Raw genomic sequence first — 20,289 nt, forward strand, 5'->3', positions numbered from 1 at the left:
ATTAAAATGTTCCACTCCACGGGATACTGCCATGGGACTTCACCTGCTGGCGATGAGAAGTAGGTGGTCGGCTTCTCTCACCTGGAGTGCCTGTCTGGGGGCGTTGTTGGCACCTGCCCTGGTGACATCAGGTAGGTGACCATTTGGCGTGCCAGTCTCCATCCCGGAACGGGACCTGGAATGACCTCTACAGGTCGTTGTGGAGAACTTCACGCAAGCGTCGACATTTTAGGGACTGAGACCAAGCACGCCGATACATTCTCCACCAGGCTGCCAGAATCCCAAAGGCGCATTCAAAAACGAACCTTGCTCCGAATAAGGATTTTAAACCCAACTCTGGGAAAAGCTATAGTCCTAATGCACATTCTATAAAAGTACATCTCATGTCACATAGGGTCTATTAACTAGCTAGGTTGCACGTAAAATATATCTGGATACCAGGATCGCCCGGTTTCCATCCGGGCGATCCTGGCTCCAACCATCTGGAGCAGGTGATCGCTTCGTTCCAGACGAAAGTAACTTCTAAATTCCTCTCGAAATTGTCGAAGCTCTTGAATGAGACGGTGGAACTCACCTGCATGCTTTCGGGACTTCAACCACCTCTGGACCCACACAGATAATGCGCTTTCGGCGGGGTTGGTCCCGGCCCAACAGCGCGATCAAAACTACCTTCCTCGACGTTGGTCTCATTGTTGGAAGAGCCTCTCTGCTATATCTTGACTATTATTGCATTTCGCTATTTTGGAGGGAAATTATATTATAGGTTCTCACAATACCTTTTTAGATGTCATCGAATAAATAATAAAACACAATGTAAAGAAATGATGCAATCTAATGTTTTTATTATGTAATTCCAGTTTTTACTGGAGATGTGTGCAACAAAAATTCAACATTCACAATTTGCTACTTTCTGTCAAGTTTACCGTACAATTTGATGCATCTGCACCACACAGAACGCTCTGCAGCTTGCCTCTCCAACGCAATGCTGCAAGGCAAACGCAGCGTTCCATTGGAAATGAATACTTCTAGTTCCTGTGTACTAAAACGCAATGTGTTCGAAGCGTAAGGCACTGCACCTCAGTGCTAGAGGCGTCACTACAGACCTTGGTTTGATTCCAGGCTGTATCACAACCGGTCGTGATTGGAAAGTCCCATAGGGCCTCATCCGGGGTAGGATTTGGCCAGGGTAGGCCGTCATTGTAAATAAGAACTGACTTGCCTAGTTAAATAAAAAAACATCCAATAAAATCTCAATGTTATCAAAAACAAAAGAGCTGCATCAAAAAACAATTATTGAAAATACCTAAAAATATCTAAATATGTAGCAACACATTTACAGGAGGTATTTTCTTAGGCTGCTACTAGGGTGCCATGGCAACTATATAATTGTGTGATGATACCAAATATGTATATAAATCCTGGATTTCTAATGCTATGATTTCTAGATGCTTTGAAGCCATTGATTGGCCATATTGGCACTCCTCAGAAAAGCAGCCCTCCATAGGAATGAATGGAATTATACAGTATCTCATGTTTCATGGTTCAAAGACATAATTACATGTATTTAAGTATTTTTTGTTGTAGTGGGGACAGTAAAATTAGAACTTCCAAAATGTATACTTTAAGGAAGAATAAAAAGATTTAGCTCACATATAATTTAAAAGTATGCATTGGAATGTAAGAAAATACACGTTGCAGAAACGAATGTAGATAGTACATGCATTTTGATAGCTTCCAAAATATTATTACAACAGTGGGGGAGTGCAAAGATGGAGGCACGGTGGCGTCAAAACAGCGCCCCCTGCCTGTCATCTAGTGTATATATACACATCATTGGATGATGCTGTTTGTGTGAGATAATGGTGGCTCAGATAGTTTGTTCAGTCGGCATCTCCCATAGCAAATGGACACATTTCAATGCCCACTTAATCCAGTTTGTTTAAATATCTGGCCTTTTCAGCAGCTTCCAGACTACTTATATAAGAAGCCAAGTATTGTGTTGGCAGTATCATGTTATGGGTATGCTTGTCATCGGCAGGGATTGGGGAGTTTGCCAGGATCAAAATAAATATGAAAGGAGCTAAGGCCAGGTAAAAAGTTAAGAGGAAAACTGCCTCAGTCTTCTGAAAACCTAAACCTGGGATAAAGGTTTATTTTTCAGCGAGACAATATCACAAAATGTAATGCCAAATACACACCAGAATTGCTTTCCAAGAGGTGTTAAGTGTTCCTGAGTGGTCTAGTCTCAGTCCTGCTTTTAAAAAATCAGAGGGGTTTAAATAAAGCTGTCCATTAATGATGCCCAACCAAATTTACTGAGCCTGAGCAAATTTGACCAAAAATATGGATATAGAATGCCCTAAGAGTTGTGCATAGTTGGTCAAATCTTAATGAAAATGATTCATAGCTGTAATGGCTGCCAAAGGTGCTTCCACCAAGTGTTAACTCAGGGGGATGGAGAGTTATTATTTCTTACGTTGGAACATGTTCTAGAACTTTCTTTCACTTTGAATATCTGGAGTAGGTTGTGTAGAATTGTAGAACCAAAATCTAATTGAATCCCTTTTTAGATTGGATTTTAAGACAGCAAAACGAGAAAGAAGTTCAAGGGGGTGTAGGCTTCCTATTGGCACTGTACACAATGATCCACAATCTAATGTTATATTTCTATCTGCTAAAAAGGAATTAGTCTATGTTCAACTAAAATACAATATATTTATAGTATATTTTCCATTTATAGAATCCCACTCCAGTTTCAGACTAGCCTACCCTCAAATAAAAATGAAATCATTATTTTCTAAATATAGGTACAGACATGACAGTATTGGCAGTATTTAACAAGCTGCAGTAGTCCTACTTTGACCCTAGTGAAACAGAATTGCAAAGCCCTGGGTACATATTCATAAAGCGTCTCAAAGAAAGTGCTGATCTTTAGCTTTTGAGATCCTAGATCAGCACTCTTACTCTATGAATGTGGGCCATGGACAGTAGCAAGTATAGCCAACTGCAGTCTTGAGAGAATTGATCAAGGAATACCATTTCAATTGATATCATGGTTCAAAGTATAGTGATTCTTGAAGGAAATAAACGGACTCCAGGAATCTCCTTAATGCACAAACAATGGGGGACGATTTTATTGGTCAATCTGTTGCATGTAAAGCAAAACTTCGCTCAAAGTTCTTCACCACGATGAGACTGGTGCTTCTTCTCAAAAGCAGTGCAGTGGTGCTAGAATGGTAGATTCCTGATGTCATGTTGGTAGTCAGAGCAGAAGAGGAGAGCAGAGTATTTGTCAGCCAACAGAACAGTTCTGCGTCCAAAACAGCACCACGGTGTTCCCTACATACTGTAGTGCACTACTTTAACAAGGCCCTGGTCAAAAGTAGTGCACGATGTAGGGAACAGGTTGTCATTTCAGATACAGACAGGAGTTTACACAGTAGAGCCCACAGTTAGTCAGGCAGCAGTCAACAAACCCATACGTACAGGATATATATCATTTATACATGTATTCGTATGTATATTCAAACCCATTCGATAAATAGAGACACATACAAATAAATTAATGAAATAAACAAACAATATGGAAGATTTTTGTTGTAATACTTTACATGACAAGAGGACATGTAAAACTGGTCAAATGAATGACGTTTTCATTTGGGAGTTAACACTCCCCAGTGAGCAAAATAGGTGGAAAGACATTATTTTGCTCATAGGGTTTAACATGAAGGCATCATTTATAATAGACTAGAGGGGGGTCAGTTGCAACAGTAGACGTTAGAAGAAGATACCGCGTTGGCTTAAATTGTCACCATCGTGTCTTTTAACTCAAACGCCTCTCAGTCAAAGCATATCTTCTGGAACTAAACTTTGCCATCGAGCGCAAATGATATTTATCGTGGCAGTTTCAGCGACCTCTTTCAGTCAGATGAGGAACACTGCTTTTACATTTCAATCTCGATGTCAAGCTGAACTTCGACCCTTAATCTTTGTTACAACGGACATTTGTGAACATATCATTCATTTTAGAGGAATGATATTTTCGATTTGTATGATCAACTCCACAGTATATGTCCCTCGCCGGAGGCTTTCGGTCTACTTTTTATTTGCATGGAAAAGAATGTTGATCATACAATTTGCCAATGTACCTTTAAATCAGTGCCTTTAAATCGGTTATAAAGAATTTAAAAAAAAGATCTATCATAAAACATTTCAAAATGTTAAAAATCGAGTTAGCTGATTTGGTTCTGGGTGCGGAGATGAATAAGTCCTCCAATAAGCCATTTTAAACAGTACCATAACTGACCATTGTAAATAGTAGCTAAGTTAAGAGTTACAGTGTTCCCAGGTTAATATTGGCCAATGGTCAAAAAAGCCATTCTCTCATTCCTATCATGCAGCAGAAAACAGCCCGATGCAATTAAGTATAGTCCAGCGTATTATACAGTAGTCCCTCTATCTGTTCACTTTTCTTCCATGTACCGGTAGAGAGATCTGGGACCAGGCTAGTAGAGTCCCAATGTCAGCCAACTCCCAAGTCACAACCCAAGGCAGTGGTCAAGTGTTCAAGGTCTTGTTCACCTTGGGGATTGAGCTTCAAGGACCACATTTCAACCCTCTCGACTTAGGCTTCGTCCCAAATGGCGTGTCATGACCCAACCTGAGCTACATCGGTGCCATTGCACGCTGTCAACATGAGTAAACGGCGCCAAAACGGAATTAAAATCACAAGTAGAAACAAAATGGTGGTTGAAATAGTGGCGGGAAAAAAATGAGAACTTGGAACCTGTGTTTGCCCCTCCCAATCCAACCTTATCGGTCCCTTCTTTCAGTGCATTGTCAATGTGTTTCTTCTAAAAAAAAGGTCCTATCGCACAAATCCCTCAATGCATAAAAGAGAGTACCAGCTGCCAGTGAAATCGACTTCAAATTCCGCCCATGTCGTTGAACACACGACACCAACGTACTTTCTCGAAATCCTTCATAATACTGCTTCAGATCATCTCGGAATCCAACATTCGATCTCTCTCTCTCTCCCTCTCCTCTTTTGATTGAAGTGGGGAGTGAGTACAAGAGAAAAATCACAACGCATAAATACCATTTAAAAAAAAAAAAAAACGATCAACATTAATAAATAAATAAAATGCTTTGAATGAGAGCAGTATAAAAAAAACTAAAATTATATTTACTCACCGACTGTTTTAAACCCCCATTCCCCTCCTCCCACATTCGTTGTCTCAACAGGAGAAAAGGGAGAAGGACCATTTCAGAGGGGAGAGAAGGCTGAACGAAGCGATATACCAGAGGCGCTGTTTGCCGTGTCCATCTGTCATGTCCCAAGACAAGACCCGCTCAAATGGACCCCGAGTGGATCATCTTGGTGGACAAATAATACAGGACCGGGATCACAAGTTGAAATACTGGTATTGTCTTTGTCCCCCTTTTTGCAGCCACCAAAATCAACTGGTCACCAAATAATCATTTACTACACATTTCTATACATTAATATTCATTTTGTATCCTTCCCTAAATCTTGAACAGCAGTTGAATCTCTTTCAAGAGAAGAATACTTTTTTTTTTAATCTATTCCTTTAACTCAAATAAGATGATAATTCTTGCTTAATCCACCTGTATTCTTCTCTGTATCACTCGATCACTATTGCTCGTCAATGTGTTCTCTCATCCTTCTGCTTTTCAATCCATTGACCCCCCATTCAGTTTGAAATCAGTGTGTACAGACACGTAATATTGAAAATAATTTCCCTTTCACAAGTCTTTCTGTCTATGCTTCGATTTCTCTCCCTTATTCATTTCTTTCTTTCTTTACCCTCTCCTCTTTCAATCTGTCTCTCTCTTCTTCCAGAGGTCCATGCGACTCTAAAGGGACAATGGAGGGAGGGAGAGAGTGGTAGAGGATGAGAAACAATCTCTCTCTCCCTCTCTCCTAGGTTACAGTGTCATTGCAACACAGTACAATAGATTCCCTTGACAGACCTCGGTCTTCCCTCCCCCGGCCTGGTCTGGCTGGCCCCGTCCCCACAGTGATCTCTCTTCCTCTCCATCTCTGCCTCCCTCTTTCTTTCTCTTTCTCAGTGCGTGTCAGTCTCTCTGTCTGCCTGGTGGGGGACGGGACTGTAGCCGTTGGCTGGGGGAGGTAAAGGGGCTCCCTGGCCGGGGTAGCAGCCCCCATCTTGCTTGTTGAGTGCAGCCGGGGGTCGGGAGCGCGAGGCCCCGGTGAAGAGGCGGAAGGCGCCCCTGCAGATGAGGGTGAACCAGTAGACCTGTGGGGCCATGAGACAGAAGGCCCCCACGTTGTACTGCCAGGGAGCCCCAAAGGGCACTGTGTAGAGGGGGATGGAGGCATACCTGCAACAGGAGGAGGAGGAATGAGGGTTAATGCTCACTTAAATGTTGCTAGTTAACAAGCTTACCCAGATTTTTAAATGTACTTAGTGCAAACTTGTTCATTTGAACAAGTTCTAAATGACTTAAATGTAATGTAAATGTAAACAAGACACCTTGTCTCAAGATAGCTATTTATTTATTTATTTTACCTTTATTTAACTAGGCTAGCCAGTTAAGAACAAATTATTATTCTCAATGACGGACTAGGGTTAACTGCCTTGTTCAGGGGAAGAAAGACAGATTTCTACAATGTCAGCTCGGAGATTTGATCTTGCAACCTTTCGGTTACTAGTCCAACGCTCTAACCACTAGGCTACCTGCCACCCCTATCTTTAAGGTTTATGGCTAATGTTGGTTTATGGCTAATGTTGGTTTATGGCTAATGTTGGTTTATGGCTAATGACTTTAAACAAATAATCAAGGAAGAATGCTTCCCTTACGGAAAATATACATGCATTTCACATTGTGATCGTCATTTTGCAAAGTTAATTTGATAGCATGAAGCAACATGTGATATCGAACAACACGTGACAACATTTCACATGAGAAAACGTGTTTTTAGAACAAGTCACATGTACATTTCACATGTGAAATCATGTGAAAACATGTTTTTGGAACACTTCACGAGATCATGATGTCACATGTGCTGACATGTCACGTGTGGTTTCATATTTGCATCCCCATGGGTCACATGTTTTTCACAAGATCATGTTTTCACATGTACTCACGTTGTAACATGTAGAGTCATGTACACGTTGTAACATGTAGTCATGTACTCAACGTAACCTGTAGGGCCATGTACTCAACGTAACATGTAGAGTCATGTACTCAACGTAACATGTAGAGTCATGTACTCAACATAACATGTAGAGTCATGTACTCAACGTAACATGTAGAGTCATGTACTCAACGTAACATGTAGAGTCATGTACTCAACGTAACATGTAGATTCATGTACTCAACGTAACATGTAGATTCATGTACTCAACGTAACATGTAGATTCATGTACTCAACGTAACATGTAGATTCATGTACTCAACGTAACATGTAGATTCATGTACTCAACGTAACATGTAGATTCATGTACTCAACGTAACATGTAGATTCATGTACTCAACGTGACATGTAGAGTCATGTACTCAACGTAACATGTAGATTCATGTACTCAACGTAACATGTAGATTCATGTACTCAACGTAACATGTAGATTCATGTCAACGTAACATGGATTCATGTACTCAACGTAACATGTAGATTCATGTACTCAACGTAACATGTAGATTCATGTACTCAACGTGACATGTAGATTCATGTACTCAACGTGACATGTAGATTCATGTACTCAACGTAACATGTAGATTCATGTACTCAACGTAACATGTAGATTCATGTACTCAACGTAACATGTAGATTCATGTACTCAACGTAACATGTAGATTCATGTACTCAACGTAACATGTAGATTCATGTACTCAACGTAACATTTAGATTCATGTACTCAACGTAACATGTAGATTCATGTACTCAACGTAACATGTAGATTCATGTACTCAACGTAACATGTAGATTCATGTACTCAACGTAACATGTAGATTCATGTACTCAACGTAACATGTAGATTCATGTACTCAACGTAACATGTAGATTCATGTACTCAACGTAACATGTAGATTCATGTACTCACGTTGCTTTACATGTTGTAAAAAAACTTTTCGGAAAAAGGTGTTGTAGTGCCCTTTTCACAACTGTTTTGGTGTGCTTGGACTATGACAGTTTGTTGGTGATGTGGACACAAAGGAACTTGAAGCTCTCAACCTGCTCCACTACAGCCCCGTCGTTTTAAATGGGGGCCTGTTCGGGCCCGCCTTTTCCTGTAGTCCACGATCAGCTCCATTGTCTTGATTACATTGAAGGAGAGGTTGTTGCCATGGCACCACACTGCCAGTTCTCTGACCTCCTCCCTATAAGCTGTCTCATCGTTGTCGTCAATCAGGCTACGTTGTGTCGTCAGCATTGGTTAAGCAAACTTAATGGTGTTGGAGTCGTGTTTGGCCACGCAGTCGTGGCGTGAACAGGGAGTACAGGAGGGGACTAAGTTCACAACCCTGACGGGCCCCAGTGTTGAGAATCAGCATGGCAGACTTGTTGTTGGCTACCCTTACCACCTGGGGGCAGCCCGTCAGGAAGTCCAGGATCCAGTTGCAGAGGGAGGTGTTTAGTCCCAGGGTCCTTAGTCCCAGGCTTAGTGATGAGCTTCGTGTGCACTATGGTTTTGAACGCTGAGCTGTAGTCAATGAACAGCATTCTCACAGGTGTTCCTTTTCTCCAGGTGGGAAAGGGCAGTGTGGAGTGCGATTGAGATTGCGTCATCTGTGGATCTGTTAGGGCAGTATGTGAATTTGAGTGGGTCTAGGGCAGGGGTGGGCAATTCCAGTCCTTGAGGGCCTGATTGGTGTCACAGTGTTGCCCCAGCTCCAGCTAGCACACCTGACTCCAATCACATAATCATGATCTTCAGTTTAGAATGCATTTTGATTAATCAGCTGTGTTAGCTAGGGATGGAGAAAAAGTGACACCAATCAGGCCCCCGAGGCCTGGAGTTGCCCACCCCTGGTCTGGGGTATCCGGGAGGATGCTGTTGACGTGAGCCATGACCAGCCTTTCAAAGCACTTCATGGCTACTGTCGTAAGTACTACGGGGCGGTAATCATTTAGGCAGGTTACCTTTGCTTCCTTGGGCACAGGAACTATGGTGGTCTGCTTGAAACATGTAGGTATTACAGACTCGGTCAGGGAGAGGTTGAAAATGTCAGAAGACATTTGCCAGTTGGTCCACGCATGCTTTGAGTAAACGTCCTGGTAATCCGCCTGGCCCCGCGGCTTTGTGAATGTTGACCCGTTTAAAAAGGTTTTCCCTCACAATGGCTACCGAGAGCGTGATCACACGGTCATCCAGAACAGCTGGTGCGCTCGTGCATGCGTCACTGTTGCCTGCCTCGAGGCGAGCATAAAAGGCATTGAGCTCATCTGGTAGGCTCGTTCACTGGGCAGCTTGCGTCCAGTTTCCCTTTGTAGTCCGTCACATTTTGCAAGCCCTGCCACGTCCAACGAGCGTCAGAGCCGGTGAAGTAGGAGTCAATCTTAATCCTGTATTGACCCTTTGCTTGTTTGATGGTTCGTCTGAGGGCATAGCGGGATTTCTTATAAGTGTGGATTAGTGTCCCGCTCCTTGATAGCGGCAGCTCTAGCGTTTAGCTCGATGCGGATGTTGCCTGTAATCCATGGCTTCTGGTTGGGATATGTACGTACGGTCACTGTGGGGGCGACGTCGTCGATGGACTTATTGATGAAGCCGATGACTGAGGTGGTACTCCTCAATGCCATTGAATGAATCCTGGAACATATTCCAGTCTGTGCTAGCAAAACAGTCCTGTAGCGTAGCGTAGCGTCCGCGTCATCTGACCACTTCCGTATTGAGTGAGTCACTGGTACTTTCTGCTTTAGTTTTAGCTTGAAAAGTACCCAGCCAATAGGAGCGCCGCTTCTGGATGAGCATTATCTTGTTTGCTTATGGCCTTATAGAGTTGGTTGAGTGCGGTCTTAATGCCAGCATCGGTCTGTGGTGGTAAATAGACGGCTACGAATAATATAGATGAGAACTCTCTTGGTAGATAGTGTGGTCTACAGTTTATCATGAGGTACTCTACCCTCAGGTGAGCAATACCTCGAGACTTCTTAATATTAGACATTGCGCAACAGCCGTTATTGAGAAATAGACACACACCCCCACCCCTCGTCTTATCAGACGTAGCTTCTCTGTTCTGCCGGTGCATGGTAAATTCCGCCTGTTCTATATGATCCGCGTCGTCGCTCAGCCACGACTTGGTGAAACAGAAGATATTACAGTTTAATGTCCCATTGGAAGGATAATCTTAAATCGTAGGTCATCAATTTTATTGCACGTTAGCCAATAGAACGGATGGCAGTGGGAGTTTACTCGCTCGACCTACGAATTCTCAGAAGGCAGCTCGACCTGCGCCCCCCTTTTCTCCGTCTTCACGCAAATGACGGGGATTTGGGCCTGTAGCAGTATATCCTTCTCGTCTGACTAGTTAAAGGAAAAAATGTCTTCCAGTTCGAGGTGAGTAATCGCTGTTTTGATGTCCAGAAGTTATTTTCAGTCATAAGAGACAGTAGCAACAACATTATGTAAAAAATAAGTGACAAACAACGCAAAAGAAAAACATACAAAATAGCCGTTTGGTTAGGAGCATGTAAAACGTCAGCCATCCTCTTCGGTGCCATCTTATCAAAGATATGTTGTATTCGGCGCATGTGACAAATAAAGTTTGATTTGAGACAGAGACAGGCAGACAGAGACAGTCAGATAGACAGAGAGTCAGACCGACAGAGACAGAGTTCAGTATGTTACCTGCTGTAGGCGTAGTAGAGGTAGGGGAAGAGCAGAACTCGACAGATGAAGAAAGTGACCAGCATGAGAGCGCCATTCACTTTATGAAGAAGAGTGTGCTGCTTCTTGTACTGAGGGGGACAAAGAGAGATAGAGAGAGAGAGAGGGCCGGAACAAGGGAGGGGGAAAAACAAGAGCAGGGTGAAGGACAGAGAAAAAGCTTGGGTAAATGTCAACCCAAAATCACAGGAGACAAGAACGCTAAACATGAAAGCTAGAAAGTGAGCCCTTCAAAATCAGAGAGACTCAAGGCTCTTAGACTGCTGCACTGAGAGTAAGAGACTGAGGAAGAAGAGAGAGAGAGAGAGAGGAGAGAAAAAGAGAGAGCAAGAGAAAGAACAGGGGGAGAGGGGGAGAGGTAGGAGTGAGTGAGTATTACCTGGATGAGGATTTTCCCCAGGCAGACGGACGGAGTGCTGAGTTCAGCCATGAACATGACACCCTGGAAGTAATCGCCCTTTCCCTGCCTCCAGAACTAACATCAAGAGAGCGAGAAAGAGGGGAGTGGGGGGGGAGAAAGCCGGGAAGAGTGAGATGCGATAGAGGGCCATGATATGGCTGATAAAGTTTATAGACAGACCATTGAAAGAAAATGTCAAACACGCACACCTCATCTCCCCTTAAAAACACGTGTCCATAGAAGGGATGTTAAACATTGGCGTCCCGTGCCGCTGCCAGTAGCAACGGGAGGCAGATGGGGATTGGAGCAAGAGAGAGTCTAGTCTGCATATGGTTGCCGGTTAGGGACATTTTTAGCGATCAGAAACCATGTCACCAACGGTTCATCTCTTTCTATCAAGACTTAAAGGATTATTAAGTGTGTGTGTGTGCATGTATAATTTATCATTAGTTATTTCCCCCCCCCCTTTAGACACAAGACAGACCATGCCACGGTAGACTACCAAGATAGTCCGCAAAAGCCACCCTAGTTACAACGATATAGTTACCACGGAGACGGGGAAGCAGATGGTCACCATGACGACGTGGTGCAGCACCATGAGGAACTCTCTGCGCAGGTAGCTGGTCACTGCCGAGCACATTGGCTTAGGCCTGCCGCCCTCCTCCTCGTGCCCTTTGACCTGCAGCTTGTGCCAGTAGCACAGGAACATGGCGTAGATGTCGTACGCAAAGTAGGGCACCGCAAACAGGATGTAGGTACTGGTAAGCCAGTGTCTGGAAAGGTAGGGCGCAAGGGGGGAGAGAGACAGAGAAAGTGAGAAAGGAGAGAGCGAAAGAAAGAGAATGCAACAGTTTATTTTCTATGCAACAATGTGTACCTACACTGTAACTACATGTACATTGTAGCTGCCTATGAGACTACCATGTAAATACACTATTGCCTGGCCAGGATGCACTGCTCTGGGCACGTGCGTGATTTGGATGGGTTTGTGATTTGGTAGTCAAATGAGCCGGCACTCGCACCTCCCGTCTTTGACTGGCAAATGAGGGCAAGGGAGTCAGTGACTGGCAGTATCTCCCTCCTCTCTCTCCTCCTCCTCCTAATTGATGGAGAGATGAGGGGGAAGAGGAGCGAGGGGGGGTTAAGAAGAGCAGCTGTGTCACATTGTGAGTTCGTTCTTAGGACAACAGGGTCTGACTCAGAATCACAGCATCTCAGTAGTCTAAAGAATCTTCCTTTCTTACTCTGCTTTTCCTCTCCTCCAATCCTCCTCTTCCTTCAACCAAAAACAAACCTTCCTCCTCGAACCAAAAACATGACACTGTGTGCATTTCATATAGTTTTGCTGTAGTCCACTGTTAACAAAGTTGCAGTTGTAAAACCAGTGGAGATATGTTTGAGTAGCTACTCCTACAGTTCCATAGCAGCATGCTGAAGTCTAGGTTTCTGAGTGACTGCATTACAGATACTAAAATAGCTCTGCTGGCTTTGGGACAAATAGAGGTTAATTGGGTTGAAATACTAATTCGGTTAACAGGGACAAGGTGAGCAGGGAGAGAATGACAGATTATTACGCACACGCGCACACACACACACACACACACACACACACACACACACACACACACACACACACACACACACACACACACACAAATACTTTATTTGGATCGAAAGTTAAACATACACAGTAAATTGGCCAGAGTTAACTTGTTGATTTTTCAATGTCACATTTCTAGTGTTGATTGTGGAGTTAAATTAACTCTGTAAGAGTGAAATTAACACTCAGTGGTTTAAAATATCCCCAATGTGGGGGTTTATAACCAGTGTTGAGTGTGAGAGTGTCAGTTTTACTCTGGACAGTAAAACATTCCCATCAAAACCACACCCATCATTATCAGATTTCCCAGCATGCTCTTCTGCAGGTAAACCTTTTTAGGATTGTTTTTAATATGTTTTTTTTTGCATGTACACTGACTGATTAAATCTTAAGCTACAACAAAGACAAATAACATACATTCTTCTAAACTGATCCAATCAGTTAGATGTATTGCAACATTTACCAAAATGGTTGTTCCAGTTTAAACTGGTTAGGTCGTGAAAGAAACTCTGGGGGGGTGCAAGTGTAAGTTTCCGTTTCCTTCCTAGAAATGTTGTTCTAACTTTTAAATGGTTGAAGCTACAAAATATTATGACCCCTGAAAACATAAGACTTTCAGAAACACACATGTCTTCTGTTTCCTTCAGAATAGAGTGGACAGGACCAGGCAGTAAATCAGACTAGTGAAAAAAAAGAACATGATCGGTGATGGTTCTTTTCTACACAGAAAATCATACACAATTATTACCTGATGTTTTCCTAAATCCTAAACTTCCCAAATCCTTTCGGATGTATTTCATACCATACTTCAGATTGTTTTTAGACTGAAACATTATTACAAATCAATGTTTGACAGACGGTCATAACGCCAATTAAAAAAGTTAACATTGGTCGCTGATGACATCACTTTTTTACATGGTGGAGTTGCGAAAAAAAATGTAATATTAAAATAGGGTCACGGACCAAAAAAGTTTGGGGACCCCTGATTTAGGGAGTCTCTTCACAATGTCACTAACCCCAACAGTCATTCTGAATACAGATGCAGGTGAATAAAAATTCCAACTGTTGGATGTCCTAACTGGCAGAATTCCAATAGGAATCATATATCACTTTGTAAGCCAGCAGAATGTGACTTACAGGCCTGATGTGGCCTGTAAACCAGGAGGTTTCTAACACCACTGTGTTAGGGTAAAACTTTTGCTATCAAACTAAGGCCTTATGATATATTTAATGTATTGTCGTAAAGAGCTTAATTTTAATGATAACATTTGTCTACAGTAGGAACTCATTTGGTGAAGTCCACAGGACTGAAAATGAATGAATTCAACCACCATGTCTCTGTCACCAACAAATACAGTCATGGGTGTAACTCTACAATTCACTCGAAAAGGCAAGGCACACTGGGAAATGATATTGGAGGAATGGCTTAGTGGGGGTGTGGCTTTCAATTTGTTGCTTTTGGCCACCCGTGAGTGGAAGTGTTGTACCAGTTTAAGTGGTCTACGGATATGTTAAAGTTTGAGCATGTCTGCTGCCAGGCATTAAAAGACTTGTAATGTCCTTAATCCAAACACGAGCGACCTTGTCAAGCGATTCGGACCTCTTTGCGTAATGGTTAAAAATACTACAGGAGGTGTTATTGCATAACACTAAAAGTGTTAATTCCCTGACACTGAAAAGTGTGGATCCGTATGGACACTAGTCCAGTGTTAATTTAACACTGAAAAGTGTGGATCCGCATGAACACTAGTCCAGTGTTAATTTAACACTGAAAAGTGTGGATCCGTATGGACACTAGTCCAGTGTTAATTTAACACTGAAAAGTGTGGATCCGTATGGACACTAGTCCAGTGTTAATTTAACACTGAAAAGTGTGGATCCGTATGGACACTAGTCCAGTGTTAATTTAACACTGAAAAGTGTGGATCCGTATAGACACTAGTCCAGTGTTAAATTTAACACTGAAAAGTGTGGACCTGTATAGACACTAGTCCAGTGTTAAATTTAACACTGTCAGTATCCACGTCTCCATCCACAGGTTTATGCGAGTAAAGTCATACCGTATTTTAAAAAATAATCACGATTGCTGGAAATAGGTAGTTTAGGTAGAATTTGATAAATGGCGACAGAATTTGTTCGTTGGACATTGTGTGATCTTTTTGTGTTGGTAACAATAATTATTATGTGAGAAATGGTGGTGGAAACGGCTTTATGTGCAAATATTTATAGAATAACCATCATATCAAAGTAAACTTGGAGTCACGCGATGACATGGTGTGTGGTCCTCCCACTATGACTTGGGAAACCATGCAGTTTATTAAGCTTCAGATGAAATAAACGATGATTAACTTCACAGGTTGGTGAAAGTACATGGGTATCTTGATGCGCCTTCCCAATAAAAATCGGAGGGTCTTATTAGTCTGACAAATAAAACCAGAATCTCATCATGTCGACCAGGCTACCCGCACTGTGTCTGCAAGCTGTTGGCCAGAGAGCACGTGCCAAGACCACTCTTGTTTTGTGACAAAGCTATCCGTAGAGTTTCAAATACGATGGAAAAACATTTACTTATTCGGTACATGAAAACTCAAGTGAAAAAGCACATTTTGTGAGCACTACGTCATCACACACACTGGCTTTTATCTGCAACAAGTCCATTTGGTGGAAACACACTATTGGTGGGAAAATATGCATATTTTCTTGATGCGGATTTTAGAATATTTGCATGAAAATCTGTCGCCAACTGGATGGAAACCTGGCTAGTGTCGATTTAACACTGGAGAGTTTGCGGTGTCGTTAGGGACCAAAATATATTAGACGTCACACCTCTGACTCACAGACACACACAGGGCCGTGCACAGACTTTTTTTTTTGGGGGGCAAGTGCTCAAACAAAAAAACATTCGGAACTGCGGTTAATGACTCGTTGAGCAATTATGACTGATTATTTAGTTACATAAAAGCAATAGATGGCCACATCTTATTGGCTAATCAAATGACAAATATTTAACAACGACATGCGGGCAGGAAGGTTCAGAACAACAATGACAAAAACTGTATACCCAAATTAAAGGGCACTTTAGAGACTGGAAGGGCAAAGAGGCATGTGCTCTGCACAAGTAGAGCCCATCTGTGCAGGTGCCCGCAAACACACACACACCTGGAACCCAACTTTACAGCAACTACTACTGCATTATCATTATTATGTACTTACTGATCCTCGATGATGTCCTCACAGGAGGATGCGATGATGTATCCAGCTGAGGAAGCCATGATGGCTTGGATGGATGACACCAGCCTAGTGGGGAGAGAGAGGTCAGGGAGTGGGGTTTCAGTTGACATATTTATACCCATAACTCGGGAATAGTATAAAATGTCAAGCAAAGCAGAATAGCATAAGGTAAAAGGTACGATAGGTAGGCAAGGTCCTCAACATTGACTCATGTATCTGACTTGTAAGTGTGTGTGTGTGTGTGTGTGTGTGTGTGTGTGTGTGTGTGTACCTGGCAGACACGATGGTGGCGTCTCCCTCGCTCAAGCCCAAGCCTGGAGTCTGTTTCAGACCTCTCTTAGACAGCAGGAACAGGCCCGGGAAGAAGATGGAGCCGGCAGCCAGGATGCTCAGCATGGTTCCAGTGTGTGTGTGTGTGTGTGTGTGTGTGTCAACAGGTACCTCACTACTGCCCTCAAACCACTTGACAAGTGGGAAAAGGTTGAATGACTGATCTACGCAGGGCACTTCCAAAGCTATGGTAGCCGAGTTTCCAACTATCACTCGCTGCTAGATGGTTGAAGGTATATCATTAAAGCGTGGCAGCGTGTAAGTGTTGTCAACAGAACACAAATGTTAGTAATGTTATGCTAGTTATGTTAATACTGTTATGCTAGTAGTAATGTTTTGCTATGTTATGCTAATGCAGTATGTGGTCAAATGCTGCATTTGTTTTTCAGTAGGCTAGTTTTGGGGATATTTCGGGAATGAAAATGGACTTGCTAGTGGTTACGGTCCATGTTAATTAAACAGATACATAAGAGGGCTACGATACAGCCGTGGGTGGTATGTCTGTTAAGTCCCCACACCTCTCTCCCAACCCCCTGCTCATAACCAGCAGAGAGAGGCCTGGGTGGCTTCTGGGTCCACACACACACACACGAGACAGAGACAGACAGAGAACAGACAGATGATGGGGAGGATGAGAAACAGAGGGAGAAAAAAAAGAGAGGAATCAATCAAATCCGTTTCACACACCTTGATTAAGCAGTAATTGTACAAGAAATCAGTTGTGTAACAGGGTTGGTTGTTTCCACTTGCCTCTAGAGAAGTGTGTATTTAATGTTCAAGCACTCTTATTGGTTGGTTCAATTCCCGATGACAATAAGGCATGTTGTTATTGGCCCCGCTTGTAGATAGGGGGAGATCGTGAATGTCAGGTCTCCCTCGTATGAAAATGTGATGCAAGGGGTAGGCCACGTTCTGAATACCGTATTCTATTTTACAATGTGTACATTCCTGATTTATACACGTGTGGGTATATGGTACCTGTTAGGGATTGAGGGGCTTTCTGGGATGTGCTTTGGTATAGGATTGTTGTATATAAAAAGTGTGTTAGCCAGCATGCACCGATGTAATGGTCAATAGTTCACTGCTAACACAGTTGTTTTCATGCTACAGATTTTACCACCGACAGCCATCAACATCATTAAGCCCTGCACAACTAACGTGCCGTTTCCTGTTTAATCACAGATCACAAACAAAGGTCAACTGGGAACACTGGCTGGGATGATTTCTATGAACTAAACACGACGCAAGGATAGTACGACTTAACATCCGTTACAGATGCACATATAAAAACTGCCAGCGTGGTGTTTCTACGAATGTCATATTTATTCAGTGTCATCCCTGCAGCCTTTTATAACATGATTGAACGTCGTACTCAAATAATTACCTGGTGCGTAGACGGCCCTACACTACACTCTAATCTCACAAACGCTGACAAATCCATTGACTACACTGTAGGCGTCATGTGTCGCTGGCTGCACCAGCTGTACGCCGCCTCCGTTGGGGTTATGAATTCATTTGAGGTTTTCCACTGTCATTGCTCTCCAGGCGAATGCACTCAGAGGGACTGGGGAGAGAGGCGGGATGAATAGGCAGAGGAAGAGGAAAAAGGTGGCTGGAACCAAAATAGATTTAGAAAGGGATTAGAAAATCTGGAGATTTAGACAGATTACAGCTGGGAGAGAGGGAATTAAGAGAGAGAGAGAGGAGAGGGAAGGACATTTGACAATGGGGACTACCTACAGTACATATGGGATATGATGAGGGATATGAAGGGTTGGGTGGAAGAGGATGTTGGGGCGGGGCCTATTGTTCCATCCTAGGGTGTTGGACAATAGATGCACCCTCACAACACAACAGGTTCATCCCATAACCAACAAATGGGTGCACTTGCATGCGGTTTTGATAAAGGCCTATCTGGGCATAATATAAATACTGTCAGATTTATCTGTGTTCTTTTGTTCAGCACAGCAGTGCATAGGCTGCACCTCCTGACAGTCGACTATACCAGCAATTTACATGGGGGGTGGGGGATAAAACCACTGGCCCCCTGCATAACCCCAAGCATATCCTGCTACATCGCTAACTTGGCAGAAAACACAGGCTCGTTAGCGTCAAAACCTAGCTGGCAGACCCGTGCAAAAACGTGTCTCAGACTTAATTATCAAAATACGCAATGCGCGTCAGTAGCCTAAGTAACACGGTCCTCCTCTATAAACAAAAATATCGGGACAAGTCTGTTTTGCACTAAATAAGAGTAAACGCAACAATAAGCAACATATTGTTTTGAAAATGGGAGACTTATGCCGGTCTTGGCACGGCTCCACATCTGCATAGGCTAACCGTTGTCATGTTTGTTTGCTTGCTACTGTAGGCCAGTGTAGACTACAAACCGGACAAATCAATGTAACTATGAGTTTGACTGCGAGCTCGCTGGATTTGCATTCGATACATTTTTACCAACAGTCGTTTCGTGCACAAGAGTGATTGAGGCTTCTAACAGGTTGTGTGGCACGCGGTTTGTCTATTATTAACAACACACACACACACACACAAGGATAAATTGCCTAGCCTGGCTTCCGTTTTTTTTTTTTTTTTTTTTTTTAAACAGACAATGCATGCTTGCTTCCCAACCAACATGCGATAGATGACAAGATTATTCAGGCCTGTATAGGCTAAAACATGACCGTTTGCGACACACACAGGCACAACATTTATTACAGACATATGACGTTTCTTGTTTAACCTCGGAGCAGGGTTGGTGAGAATGAATTAGAGTTGGGTGTTGAGGGGGTACTAAAAGGGAGTAAAACAAGAAGAGATGGATAGGCTAAATTTACATTTGGTTGTTGCGGCGTCCCGTTCTGCGGCCCGGTCGGTCGGATCAAGGGGAAATCAGTGTGTTTGGTCCTGGTGGTTGCCTTCAAGTCGAGAATTGTTCCACATTCTCTTTGTGTTTTGTCTTATTCCGTATTCGGGATATCTGCGAGAAATGAGAACGTGCGTCAAGCAAGACAAATAGATGTGTGTGTGTCCTCCCCGCTTCTGGCGTGTGGTCTCTGTCTTGGTCCGAATCAGAATAGGACTCCCGCCCGACGTGCTGCGGTCGGATCGCTGCTTCAGCAATTTTATTTCCGAGAGGCGAAATGCTTTTGGAAGTCGACGGTTCGCTCGTGTTTTGATTTATACTGCGAGGGCACTGCTCTTCTCGCCTTTGGCCGCCGTACAACCCTACTGATATCTGATCTGAACCGTTATGCCATATCGACCGACCCTATTGCCTGGCCGATCATATTCGATACATCCACTGTGAAGTCTTCTCTGTAGATTATTTTAGGACCTGTCGTACAACTAATTTCAGTAAACAGTCTAGGGGGAAGAAGAATAAAAAAAATCCTAGCGTATATGCATGATACAGTCACGCTGTGGCTAAAGTGTTGCCATTAAACCGGTTACATAGCCAGTTCGCTCCCACCCCTCTCTCTCTCATGCCCCTTGCTCCCGGGTATGGTAGACTAATATCCAAGTGTAATTGGCGGATGAGGTCGCCTCATTGGCGATGACTCCTAGGACTAGCCGTGTTGTGACAGACAACAGCTGTCCCTGGATAAACTATTTTGCTTTTCAAGGGCAACGGACTAATAATAGCCCGAGTCATTTTTCAGATCAAACTGGCTAGGAAAAAGTCCTTTCGTTTTTTTTTTATAAAGACATCAAACTGCAAGTTGTCAAACCATGGGTTGAATGATTAACTTTGACTAATTTGGAGAATGAATGTAGCTATGCTCAATCAGATAAGACTGTACAAAGTTCCAACCCGTTGGGATCCGCTCAACAAGCCAGCCTACAGTGCT

At 43.1% G+C, this 20,289-nt stretch overlaps 1 protein-coding gene across 3 annotated transcripts; it reads right to left on the minus strand.

Moving 5' to 3' along the window:
* Positions 1-3,106: 3,106 nt before the first annotated feature.
* Positions 3,107-20,105, minus strand: LOC118384310 (ceramide synthase-like). Of its 3 annotated transcripts, XR_004825818.2 has the most exons (8): positions 19,276-20,101; positions 16,380-17,007; positions 16,091-16,174; positions 11,825-12,050; positions 11,257-11,352; positions 10,839-10,948; positions 5,194-6,366; positions 3,107-5,044 (listed from the first exon to the last, which is right to left on the minus strand). XR_004825818.2 is itself a non-coding variant. In XM_035770721.2 (7 exons), exons 2-7 carry the CDS (start codon positions 16,502-16,504, stop codon positions 6,090-6,092), a joined length of 918 nt encoding a protein of 305 aa, XP_035626614.1. In that variant the 5' UTR covers positions 16,505-17,007; positions 19,276-20,101; the 3' UTR covers positions 3,107-6,089. The 3 variants fall into 3 exon arrangements, 2 of the variants coding, with proteins under 2 accessions (XP_035626614.1, XP_035626615.1); XM_035770721.2 differs by having other exon boundaries at positions 3,107-6,366; XM_035770722.2 differs by lacking the exon at positions 10,839-10,948 and having other exon boundaries at positions 3,107-6,366; positions 19,276-20,105.
* Positions 20,106-20,289: the final 184 nt, after the last annotated feature.

Source organism: Oncorhynchus keta, chromosome 5 (genome assembly GCF_023373465.1).
Source record: "Oncorhynchus keta strain PuntledgeMale-10-30-2019 chromosome 5, Oket_V2, whole genome shotgun sequence".
NCBI classification, from domain to species: Eukaryota; Metazoa; Chordata; class Actinopteri; order Salmoniformes; family Salmonidae; genus Oncorhynchus; species Oncorhynchus keta.

What these genes read in the sequence shown, in the direction of transcription:
- LOC118384310 (XM_035770721.2), bottom strand. Translation starts at nt 16,504, where the DNA reads ATGCTGAGCATCCTGGCTGCCGGCTCCATCTTCTTCCCGGGCCTGTTC. An exon ending in GCCACCATCGTGTCTGCCAG is followed by an intron (nt 16,175 to 16,379) that starts GTACACACACAC and finishes TCTCCCCACTAG; the next exon opens with GCTGGTGTCATCCATCCAAG. An exon ending in GAGGACATCATCGAGGATCA is followed by an intron (nt 12,051 to 16,090) that starts GTAAGTACATAA and finishes CTACCTTTCCAG; the next exon opens with ACACTGGCTTACCAGTACCT.